General features: G+C 42.9%; 1 protein-coding gene across 1 annotated transcript in view; it reads right to left on the reverse strand.

Moving 5' to 3' along the window:
* B3GLCT (beta 3-glucosyltransferase) overlaps positions 1-13,122 on the reverse strand; it is a 118,157-nt gene that overhangs the window by 49,209 nt on the left and 55,826 nt on the right. The window contains exons 7-8 of the mRNA XM_027557475.1: positions 8,430-8,566; positions 707-770 (exon numbers count right to left, since the gene is read on the reverse strand). Coding sequence (XP_027413276.1) covers positions 707-770; positions 8,430-8,566 — 201 coding nt within the window. The remainder of the gene's footprint in view (positions 1-706; positions 771-8,429; positions 8,567-13,122) is intronic.

Raw genomic sequence — 13,122 nt, forward strand, 5'->3', positions numbered from 1 at the left:
AGCACAGGGACACAATGGCGGCGTAAGAGCAACCAAAGCACCAAATTAGACCAGAGGTATTTTAATGACATTTTGGCAAGTTTTTTAAACATTCACCTCTGGCTTCCCTGGTGGCTCAGGAAGTAAAGAACCCACCTGCAATGCAAGAGACCTAGGTTTGATCCCTAGATCGGGAAGATCCTTCTCCAGGGGAGAAGGCAACCCATCCCAGTACTCTTGCCTGGAAAATCCCATGGACAGAGGAGCCTGGTGGGCTACAGTCCGTGGGGTCGCAAAGAGTCAGACACAACTAAGTGACTAACACTTTCACTTTAGTAATATAGAATTCTACTATTTTCTGTTAATCAATCATAATATAATGGTATTAAGTGAATAATATTACATAATCACAAAAGTAAAAGATGTTTATCAGTTTTCACAATGAATAGCCAGACAAAAAATAATTACAATTAAAAGCCATAATGGAAATATAATTAACCTAACACTATAAAATAATTACCTACAGTTTGGGGGGTTAAGTGGAGTGATGTGCTAAGTGGAAGTGCAAAGATGCAGGGGTTTTCATCTGCCAGCCTTTGTCTTCTGGTTGGAGAATTAAACCTATTTATGTTTAAGGTAATTATCAATGTGTATGATCTTATTACCATTTAAAAAGACACAGTTTCTTGATTACAAAGACTTTTAACCAAACAAATTCATGACCCACCTCATGTTTTAAATCTATCGTGAAGTCAGATTTCAGGGATTCACTCTTTAATCTCTTTGTAAGCCTAGAAAATAAGAGATAATGTGAGGTTTTTTTAAAAACCAAAACAGGCATCAAACAAGAATAATACATTCTTGAGACTTTCTAATATTTGAAAACAAAAGTAGAAATTTTAAGGTAAAAGTAAGACTTTCATTTCCTTAAAGCAAAGGACTATGGAAACAGAATTATTTGTGCACCAGGAAATGAAGGTAAGACCTGTTGCAAACATAGGTTTCACTGTATGAACACCTGGAAAGTAACATAAAACACAATACGACACAATAATGGCTTTCAAAAAGCCATCAAGTGTGTGAACTCTTGATAATCCTTGACTGAATACAGAAAGGGAAAGCAAAGAAGCTTGCACGACAAGGAAACACAAGTTGCTGCGTTTCAGTCTCCTGTTTTTAATGACCCTAATGAACTACAGTTTGTGGAGTTTTCAGGGGGAGAGAGCAGATGGTTTCAGGAAAGAATAACAGTTTCAAGTTATTTTCTTGCTTCAAAAAATTATTAATGGCTCTTTTCAACACAGAATAATGCCCCAAACCCCACCAGGCTCTAGAATCCCTGGCTCCTCAGCACCCTCCTGCCACCCCCAGAGCACACCCCTGGCCCAGTTCACCCCGACCCAACCTTCGCCTGGCAGCCTTTTCTTTAAGACCAAATTCAAGGGCTTCCAGACTTTCCCTCAAGACTAAACAGAAGCTTCCTCTGCTCCCAGAGTGGGAAGCACAGCCCATTGATCCATCACACACAGCAGCCCCACAACACCCTCTACACGGCTCCTGCTGTGCACCCCAACGCAGCCCACTGCCCCCTGAACCCAGTGCTCAGTGAGCAGCCTGGATGGGTGAGAGCAAATACCAGTGTGTTCCTTGATTCCAAGCTGAGAGAGAGAATTACACACTTACCAAGACCACTCAGATGCCACATGGTTCTATGCTTGTTACAGGACTAGAGGCAGGACCCCTCATTTCAACTACAAACCTCCTAATAAATATTCCCTGGTGGCTCAGATGCTAAAGAATCTGCCTATAACACAGGAAACCCGGGCTCGATCCCTGGTTCGGGAAGATCCCCTGGAGGAGGGCATGGCAACCCACTCCAGTATTCTTGCCTAGAAAATCCCATGGACAGAGGAGCCTGGCGGGCTACAGTCCACGAAGTCGCAAAGAGTTGGACATGACTAAGCGACTAACACTTTCACCTAATAAATATTTTAACTGCAAAGAAATCATAGTGATTTTAAAAAGAAAAGTAGTAACAAATTTCCAAAGTCCTTACTGAGTTTTCAGCCTGGCTGAAGCACAAATATTTCTTTTTTAAGAAATTTTAACTGGAGGATAAATATAATATTGTGCTAGTTTTTGCCATGTATCAACATGAATTGGCCACAGGCATACATGTGTCCCCTCAATCCTGAACCCCCCCACCTCCCTGCCCACCGCATCCCTCCAGGCTGTCACAGGGCACAGGCTTTAGACGCCCTGTGTCATACAGAGATAAAGGAGGAAGACACAGGTTGTAATTTACGTTTAGTTATAAAGCACTGGTTTTTACGGCTGATACGAATGTGGCTTGATGGCCGACAGCCCTAAAAAAGCCCGAAAGAATCTCTGTCACATTCCTGCTGGATATCTGCACACGGACCATGAGCAGGAGTGGGTGAGGATGTTACATAAAGAGACTGCATTCTCAGTACATTTCTGATATATATTAAGAGGAAAAAACCTGCCCTGGCACGGAATCTTGCCCAGCTCGAATTCTGCTTGGTTGGAGCCAGTTTTTATAAATAAACTCTTTCAAGTTAACTTTGGAATCTGGACTCATGACAAGTGCCTTCAAAATCTGATCAGACCATATTCAGACTCCAAAGACCAAAAACAAGTCATACCTGAGCTTACCGCCACAGGCAAGAAACAGGGGCTGTGATCAGATGCCAATGTCAGACGGCCATGCCACCCCTGCCCCTTAATAAACACCTCTGAACTGCCACCCTAAACAGGCTCTCTACTCCTGACTTTCCAGGTTTCTTTCTCATTCAGTTCTTGTACATTTTCCTTTGAGGAAAACCAGAGAAGGACAGAAAGCGACAGCCACTGAGAGACTCTCTTTAAGATGAGCACTGATTGACTGGAGACAGATCAGTGTGTATGCTGGCATCTGTAAGTGGCTGCCTTTAGCAACCCATGGACTCTGCCAGAACCAGTGATGGTTAATCAATATCATGAACTTCCCCTGGATGAGTCAGCCGCATGGGATGCTCGCAGCCTAACGCAGTCATCTCGCAAAGGAGTCCCAGCTCTAAACGTGCGCAGGGGGAATTCACCTAACTGAAGAGGCAAGTCCCAGCGATGGGGCCCAGGTGTCATTCTTCTACACACAACCAAGGGCTATACTCGAGGGCTTTTCAAATGCGAATTTCAGGAACCAGCAAGGCCAGAAATCCCAATTATTTCATGAAAATATTTCTTCATTAAATATTCAGTTACCGGCAAATAAGACATTCGACATTCAGCTTTCAGTTCTAAGCATACAAGAAGCTAGACTGGAAACCTGCAACAAACGGCGAACCCCTCAATCCTGTATTAGGAAAACTTCCTACTGACTTTTCTAATTCCACTTGTGAGATAGTCAGCAGAGTAAGATATTGGAGGAAATCAAGATAAGGTTTGCAGGTAGAAAAACAACAGAAGAAACCAGTAACTGTGTTCTGTAGTAACACTTATTTGAAGAAATCACCTTATTGAAAATTAACAAGCATTTATCCAAAAATGCAATTTTTAAAAATTGATGTTAGGGTTAGGAGAACACATTAGATGGATCACCGGAAACATTGGAAAGTGTTAATTCAACATTCACTAATGCAAAGAACTGACTCACTAGTAAAGACCCTGAATGCTGGGAAAGACTGAAGACAGGAGGAGAAGGGGACAACAGAGGATGAGATGGTTGGATGGCATCACCGACTTGATGGACATGAGTTTGAGCAAGCTCCGGGAGTTGGTGATGGACGGGGAAGCCTGGCCTGCTGCAGTCCATGGGGTCACAAAGAGTCAGACACGACTGAGCAAAGGACTCAACTGATGCAGAGTATATTTCCAGTGAGGAAGCATTTCTGATGAGAAAGCTTAAGAAAGTGAGTATCATGAGATGTTTTAAGTAACCAGTTTCTCTGGTGACTTGAGTAGAAGAAATGACAAAATGTGGTCCACTGGAGAAGGGAATGGCAAACCACTTCAGTATTCTTACCTTGAGAACCTCGTGAACAGTATGAAAAGGCAAAAAGATAGGACACTGAAAGATGAACTCCCCAGGACGGTAGGTGCCCAATATGCTACTAGAGATCAGTGAAGAAATAACTCCAGAAAGAATGAAGAGACGGAGCCAAAGCAAAAACAACACTCAGTTATGGATGTGACTGGTGATAGAAGCAAGATCCAATGCTGTAAAGAACAATATTGCTATAGGAACCTGGAATGTTACATCCACGAATCAAGACAAATTGGAAGCGATCAAACAGATGGCAAGAGTAAACGTTGACTTTTTAAGAATCAGCAAACTAAAATGGACTGGAATGGGTGAATTTAACTCAGATGACCATTATATCTACTACCATGGACAAGAATCCCTTAGAAGAAATGGAGTAGCCATCATAGTCAACAACAGTCCAAAATGCAGTATTTGGATGCAGTCTCAAAAACAACAGAATGATCTCTGTTCGTTTCCAAGGCAAACCATTCAGTATCACGGTAATCCAAGTCCATGCCCCAACCAGTAACGCTGAAGAAGCTGAAGTTGAACAGTTCTATGTAGACCTACAAGACCTTCTAGAATTAACACCCAAAAAAGATGTCCTTTTCATTATAGGGGACTGGAATGAAAAAGTAGGAAATCAAGAAACTCCTGGAGTACCAGGCAAATTTGGCCTTGGTGTACAGAATGAAGCAGGGCAAAGGCTAATAGAGTTCTGCCAAGAGAACGGACTGGTCATAGCAAACACCCTCTTCCAACAACACAAGAGAAGACTCTACACATGGACATCACCAGATGGTTGACACCAAAATTAGATTGATTATTTTCTTTGCAGCCAAAGAAGGAGAAGCTCTATACAGTCAGCAAAAACAAGACTGGAAGCTGATTGTGGCTCAGATCATGAACTCCTTATTGCTAAATTCAGACTTAAATTGAAGAAAGTAGGGAAAACCACTAGACCATTCAGATATGACCTAAATCGAATCCCTTATGCTTATACAGTAGAAGTGAGAAATAGATTTAAGGGATTAGATCTGATAGACACAGTCCCTGATAAACTATGGATGGAGGTTCATGACATCGTACAGGAGGCAGGAATCAAGACCATCCCCTAGAAAAAGAAATGCAAAAATGGCTGTCTGGGGAGGCCTTACAAATACCTGTGAAAAGAAGAGAAGCCAAAAGCAAAGGAGAAAAGGAAAGATATACCCATTTGAATGTAGAGTTCCAAAGAACAGCAAGGAGAGATAAGGCCTTCCTCAGTGATCGGTGCAAAGAAATCGAGGAAAAAAAATAGAATGAGAAAGACTAGAGATCTCTTCAAGAAAATTAGAGATACCAAGGGAACATGTCATGCAAAGATGGGCTCAATAAAGGACAGAAATGGTATGGACCTAACAGAAGCAGAAGATACTAAGAAGAGGTGGCAAGAATACACAGAAGAACTGTACAAAAAAGATCTTCACGACCCAGATAATCACGATGGTGTGATCACTGACCTAGAGCCAGACACCCTGGTATGTGAAGTCAAGTGGGCCTTAGGATGCATCACTACGAACAAAGCTAGTGGAGGTGATGGAATTCCAGTTGAGCTATTTCAAATCCTAAAAGATGGTGCTGTGAAAGTGCTGCACTCAATATGCCAGAAAATTTGGAAAACTCAGCAGTGGCCACAGGACCGGAAAGGTCAGTTTTCATTCCAATCCCAAAGAAGGGCAATGCCAAAGAATGCTCAAACTACCGCACAGTTGCACTCATCTCACACTCTAGCAAAATAATGCCCAAAATTCTCCAAGCCAGGCTTCAACAGTACGTGAACCGTGAACTTTCAGATGTTCAAGCTGTTTTTAGAAAAGGTAGAACCAGAGATCAAATTGCCAACACCCGCTAGATCATTGAAAAAGCAAGAGAGTTTCAGAAAAACATCTATTTCTGCTTATTGACTATGCCAAAGCCTTTGACTGTGTGGATCACAATAAACTGTGGAAAATTCTGAAAGAGATGAGAATACCAGACCACCTGACCTGCCTCTTGAGAAATCTGTATGCAGGTCAGGAAGCAACAGTTAGAACTGGACATGGAACAACAGACTGGTTCCAAATAGGAAAAGGAGTATGTCAAGGCTCTATATTGTCACCCTGCTTATTTAACTTATGTGCCGAGTACATCATGAGAAACGCTGGGCTGGAAGAAGCACAAGCTGGAATTAAGACTGCTGGGAGAAATATCAATAACCTCAGATATGAAGATAATACCACCCTTATGGAAGAAAGTAAAGAACTAAAAAGCCTCTTGATGAAAGTGAAAGAGGAAAGTGAAAAAGTTGGCTTAAAGTTCAACATTCAGAAAACAAAGATCATGGCATCTGGTCCCATCACTTCATGGCAAATGGATGGGGAAACAGTGGAAACAGTAGCAGACTTTATTTCTGGGGGCTCCAAAGTCACTGCAGATGGTGACTGCAGCCATGAAATTAAAAGATGCTTACTCCTTGGAAGAAAAGTTATGACCAACCTAGACAGCGTATTAAAAAGCAGAGACATTACTTTGTCAACAAAGGTCCATCTAGTCAAGTCTACGGTTTGTCCAGTAGTCATGTATGGATGTGAGAGTTGGACTGTGAAGAAAGCTGAGCACAGAAGAATTGATGCTTTTGAACTGTGGTGTTGGAGAAGACTCTTGAAGAGTCCCTTGGACTGCAAGGAGATCCAACCTAAAGGAAATCAGTCCTGAATGTTCATTGGAAGGACTGATGTTGAAGCTGAAACGCCAATACTTTGGCCACCTGATGCAAAGAGCTGAGTCATTTGAAAAGACTGATGCTGGGAAAGATTGAAGGCAGGAAGAGAAGAGGATGACAGAGGATGAGATGGTTGGATGGCATCACCAACTCAATGGACATGAGTTTGAGTAAACTCTGGGAGTTGGTAATGGACAGGGAGGCCTGGTGTGCTGCAGTCCATGGGGTCACAAAGAGTCAGACACGACTGAGTGATTGAACTGAACTGAGCAGAAGAAATTCATAAGTAACTATAAATCGTTGCCCTACCTACTGAGTCATCAGTCAAGGAAAGGAGACACGGAGAATAAACACTCCTGCAGTGGGCGCTGTTGACTAACCACACAAGACAGAGCCTTCTAAGAGAATTCTGATTTTGATTAATTTTTTAGGTCAATAAAGAGGTCTCCAGAGTCAGAGTTAGTTTGGTCCCAACTGATGCCCTAAAGTTCCCTGGCAGCTGTTTATGGTCCAGAGGTTGTAGACGCCTTAAGTTGTCCCCATCAACTTTAACCGGATAGGATCCAACTAGACACATCCCAGGTGCAGGGCCTAAGAGACCCGGGTTCAATCCCCGGGCCGGGAAGATCCCCTGGAGCCTCTAACTGTGGAGTATGCTAATCCTTAGTCTCTAGTTGTGCATTTATGTAAAGTTGCTTCAGTCGCGTCTACTCTTTGAAGACTCTATGGACCAAGGCCTGCCAGGCTCCTCTGTCCATAGCATTCTCCAGGCAAGAACACTGGAGTGGGTTGCCATTTCCTTCTCCAATGCACTAAAGTGAAAAGTGAAAGTGAAGTTGTTCAGTCATGTCCGACTCTTTGCGACCCCATGGACTGCACCCCATGGCTCCTCCGTCCATGGGATTCTCCAGGCAAGAACACTGGAGTGGGCTGCCATTGCCTTCTCCAACCTTCTACATCTACAATGGGCTAAAAAGCTTTTCAGGGCTCCAACCCCTAGAAACAGGGCACTTAGTCTAAGAAATAATAGAAACACTTTAATCTTTGTAGAAATAAAAACCACATTTGCATTATCAACTCTCCATTCCTGAAAGAACAAAAACTCACAAATAATCTGAATTATTTAGGTTAAGAGGGCTGTCAACAGCCATATTTCCCCTGAATTACAATTTACCTTCTCCTTTCACATCACAAAAGCATCACTGGGATTATCACACAAATAGCCAGGTACGATTATCTACAGCATCTTCTGCCCGGGCCCCGTTTAAATTCGTGCATATACACATGAACATAACCAGACGTCAACCCAGCCGCACAGGCATGCTGCGGGTTCATTTCCTTACTGACAAAGTCACGCCTGGAGGTCACCAGGTCCACTGACAGCAGTGGTCACCCTCCTGGGTATAGAGTCCTGAGCACTCATGCGGCCTCCTCAGTCTCACAGTTCATCATTCACCTCATTTTGCAGCAGGTAAGGAAGAGGAAGCACAGAGCAGCTGAGCCCTGAGACAGGACGAGTAAGGGATGGAGCCTCTGTGTCTGGCTCCTGCTTCCCGTCTCCCTGCTCTACCACTCGCTGTCTCTGCTGAAAAGCTCACTCAGATCCACCAGTTACAAGACTTAGCACAATAAAAGGTGATTCATACACAAAATGAAATGAAAAAAAGTCTAATAAATTCTTACTTGTTTACCAGTGGGATACTAAGGGCCCAGCCGGCAGCCAAGTCAGGATATTTAAAAACTGTAGGATTTTCAGAAAAGGCATAATGGTGAATTATTGTAGATTCTTCGTCATGTAATGCTTTTCCTAAAAACCATTCCTGTTAAATAAAGATAGAAAAAAAAATTTAAAAAGCCATTCAGGCAAGACCCAAAACAAATAAGTACCATTAGTTTCAGTTAAATATTCTGAGTGATAAAGCATAAGCACAGATTATATATTTTTAAAGAATTTTAACAAAAATATGATACTCATATGATAATGAATACAGCAGAATCTTTGTCTATGAAGAAAGCAATTTAAGATCACACCATCAGGATGAACAAAATGTTAGTCATTACATTATAAACACAAAAATGTTATTTTATAGAATATTTCTTATCAAAATACTATTAAAGAAAACTGTTCCTTTTTTTTTGTTTAGTTCAACATTTATTTAACGAATTTAGGAACAAAGTGATAGTCTATGAATACAACTTGAATATAAAAACAATCAAATGTAGAAATTTACATACTAATTTATTTTTACTGGCTTCCCTGATAGCTCAGTTGGTAAAGAGTCCACCTGCAATGCAAGAGCCCCTGGTTTGATTCCTGGGTTGGGAAGATCCACTAGGGAAGGGATAGGCTACCCACTCCAGTATTCTTGGGCTTCCCTAGTGGCTCAGCTGGTAAAGGCTGTGCCTGCAATGTGGGAGACCTGGGTTCAATTATTTTTATTGACCAAAGCAGAGTCAGTAGGCTGAAAGATGACACACTCAAATTAGGATAATTCAAGAGGTTTATTTGCCAAAGGGACCATAACTCTCCCAGGTATGAGGGGTCAGGAAAGAGCCATGAGTGACATGGCAGGAGCCAGCATGGAGCCCATGGCTGCAGAGCGGTCCCCACCCTCTGGTGCTTGAAAGATGAGAGGAAGGAGACAACAGAAAATTCCTGCCAGAATCAGTGCTTATTTTATTCATTCATTCAATTAACATTTATTATTTGTTATCAATTAACAAATTGATGGCTGGTGGCTCAGACGGTAAAGCGTCTGCCTGCAATGAGGGAGACCCGGGTTCATTCCTGGGTTGGGAGGATCCCCTGGAGAAGACAATGGCACCCCACTCCAGCACTCTTGCCTGGAAAATCCCATGGATGGAGGAGCCTGATAGGCTACAGTCCATGGGGTCGCAAAGAGTTGGACACGACTGACCGACTTCACTTCACTTTGACATTTAACATTTATCCCATACCAGTGGGAACAGAGCTTATACAACAGTGGGGAGACAGAAAGCAAGCAGGAAAATAAAATGAGTTCAGATAGTGACTGCATGTGCTACAATGAAAATAAAACAGAGTGACGGGGACCACCCTGGAAAAAGAGGGACCCTCTTAGGAGATAACTGCTGAACTCAGCTTTAAGATCACTAAGCTGAGCACACATCTGGGGACGAACAGGTAGGGCAGTTGATATAAAGTCCCTGAGGTGGGAAAAAAAAAACAAAAAACTTGATATATATTTGATGAAAATATTTAGTCCAGTGTGGCTGGAAGATACTGGATATGGGAAACAAGGTACGAAAGAGAAGCCGAAGAGAGACCAGGGTTCATGTGTCACAAGAGAACAGCCTGGGTCAGACCTGCTCTCCCACCAAGAACAAGTACAACAGCTGGAGAAATTCTTAGAGCAAATGACTGAGGGCATCAGAAAGCAACAGGCAAACAGGATGTGAGGGTTAACATCCCAGAGAGCAGGGGAGCCCACCCATGGGAACCTCATATTCATCTTCTTTACCCTCGAGGAATTTGCTAGTTCTCAGAGCAAAGGAAAAGCTATGACAAACCTAGACAGTGTATTAAAGCAGAGACATCCCTTTGCCGAACAAGGTCCATATAGTCAAAGCTATGGTTTCTCCAGTAGTCGTATACAGCTGTGACAGTTGGATCATAAAGAAGGCTGACTGAGCACCAAAGAATTGATGTTTTTGAACTGTGGTGCTGGAGAAGACTCTTGAGTCCCCTGGACAGCAAAGAGATCAAACCTGTCAATCCTAAAGGAAATCAACCCTGAATATTAAATTGGAAGGACTGATGCTGAAGCTCCAATACTTTGGCCACCTGATGCAAAGAGCTGACTCATTGGAAAAGACCCTGATGCTGGGAAAGACTGAAGGCAGGAGGAGAAGGGGAGGACAGAGGACGAGATGGTTGGATGGCATCACTGACTCAATGGACATGAGTTTGAGCAAGCTCCGGGAGTTGGTGATGGACAGGGAGGCTTGGCGTGCTGCGGTCCATGGGGTCGCAGAGTTGGACAAGACTGAGCGACTGAACAAGAGCAAAGGACAGCAGAGAACAGAGTGGCAACTGGGGGCTCCTGTTTGGCTGCACCGCAGAGACAGAGCTGGGGCCGGAGGCTGCCACGGAGGTCGAGGTTGATGGGGATCCCAAAGGAGTGACGCCAAAATTCTGCCTGCAATCTCCCTTCAACTCCTAGGCTACACGAAAACCAACAGAAAAACACAAGAACCCAGTGGGAAACAGCAGTGAGGTGGCTAAAATCTAAGCAGAGGGAAACTTCAGCAGTAGTTCTGGGAGCCCAAGGCTGGAGTACAGGGTCTACCAGGAGAAAGGGTCTACGGGTAAGGGCAGTCTGTAAACAGACCTACCCAAACAAGGTCTACAACCCTGGAGAAGATCAAATGTTCCTGTGAAGGGATACCACCCACAACCTCTTCAGTTTTTCACATCAAATAGCTGACATTTAGTGAAAATTAACCCTGCACACCAAGAAACAGGACCACACCAAAAACAGAAAAATGAGAACTAGAGCTTCACAAATCAGATTTTGCAGTTAAACTATAGTTAATATGGTTAAGAAAATAGATGAAAAGATGATTTTTACCAAAGAACTAGAACCTATAAATAAGAGCCAGATAGAAATTCTAAAACTGAATAATGCAATACCTAAAATTAGGAATTCAAGTGAATATCAGACATTAATAATATTGGGTTGGCCAAGAAGTTTGAGTTTGTACAGAAAAACCCAAACAGACTTTTTGGCCAACCCCAATACAAGAGATACCAGGGCTTTCGCTGGTAGCTGAAGCTGGTAAAGAATCCGCCTGCAATGCAGGAGACCCCGGTTCGATTCCTGGGTTGGGAAGACCCGCTGGAGAAGGGAAAGGCTGATAGACAGGGATGCCATTTCCGAGATGCGGGAGACTGATGTGGAAGAGGAACAAAGGGGAATGCAGAGTTCATGTTTGAACTGGGTGAGTCTGCAGCTCCTGTTGGGTACGTGGGCCGTGGGCACAGGATCAGAGAGCACAAAACTCACTCCCTTGGCTCCTTCACACGTGGCTCAAACTGACGTGAGCTGTGAAGTTCTTCCTAAATACCCTAAACAGAGAAGGAAGTCCACCCCAGCCTATCTGGCATCCCTCTCATTTTGTGTTCTTTCCTCCCCAGCACTTATACCATCTGATGCAGTATTTCAGGTCTGCCTACCTCCTGTCTCCCCTGCATCATTATGAACACGCCCTCCTTGTGACCTGGGGTGGTGTCCATTTCGCTCTCCGCTCTATTTGCAGGCTACCTCACCTGCCCCAGGTGCTCCAAGTTTTGTGTTAAATGATGCACCAATCCTGGGAGAGCTTTCAAAGGTAACCATTAAAGAAACGTCAGCAGAATCATTAAGTACCCGAAGCTCTAAAGCTTGGTAGTATTTTCTGTTATCCAGCCATCACGAGCTCCCTCCCTATTCCTTATCAGAAAATAAAAGCAGGAGAGAGACAGTGCTGTCTCCTAAGAGCCCTCTTCTGCTCATGGCTGTATTTCAAACACCTCCCCGTCTCAGTCTGGGTCAGTTCAGCAACAAGTCATAAATGAGCAGACATGAAAGGTCTAAGTTCCTAGTTACCCGAGGATTTCTTCCCAACACTTTATGGATATATGAAGTCACCACTGGGCAAGGGAAGTAATTATAAAGCAAATAACCTTGGCTTAAGATAGAAAATTCAACATCTTCTTAAAAATTCAAATGACTCGATAACCCTGTATGTGAGACAGCAAAAGAGACACAGATGTATAGAACAGTCTTTTGGACTCTGTGGGAGAGGGTGAGGGTGGGATGATTTGGGAGAACAACATTGAAACATGTATAATATCATATGTGAAATGAATCGCCAGTCCAGGTTCGATGCATGATACAGAATGCTCGGGGCTGGTGCACTGGAAAGACCCAGAGGGATGGGATGGGGAGGGAGGTGGGAGAGGGGTTCAGGATGGGGAACACATGTACACCCGTAGCGGATTCATGTCAATGTATGGCAAAACCAATACAATATTGTAAAGTAATTAGCCTCCAATTAAAATAAATAAATTTATATTAAAAAAAATTCAAATGACTAAACATTAATCAACATGAAAATCACATTTAACATACCATGTAAATATAGCTTATTTAAAGAAAATAAACACTTCATCATAAATAAATAATTTTATCATTTCAATTTTCAGTATATTTTAGCACTTTTCCCAATAATCTCCCACTATTATAATCTCCTGTTCCAAACATAAATTTATGCCGAACATGTTTTTATATTTTAATGATTAATAGCAGTGTTTAGCTATCTAGTATATAAGACTGTTTTTCAATATTTTTGTGGG

Source organism: Bos indicus x Bos taurus, chromosome 12, assembly GCF_003369695.1.
Source record: "Bos indicus x Bos taurus breed Angus x Brahman F1 hybrid chromosome 12, Bos_hybrid_MaternalHap_v2.0, whole genome shotgun sequence".
NCBI lineage: Eukaryota > Metazoa > Chordata > Mammalia > Artiodactyla > Bovidae > Bos > Bos indicus x Bos taurus.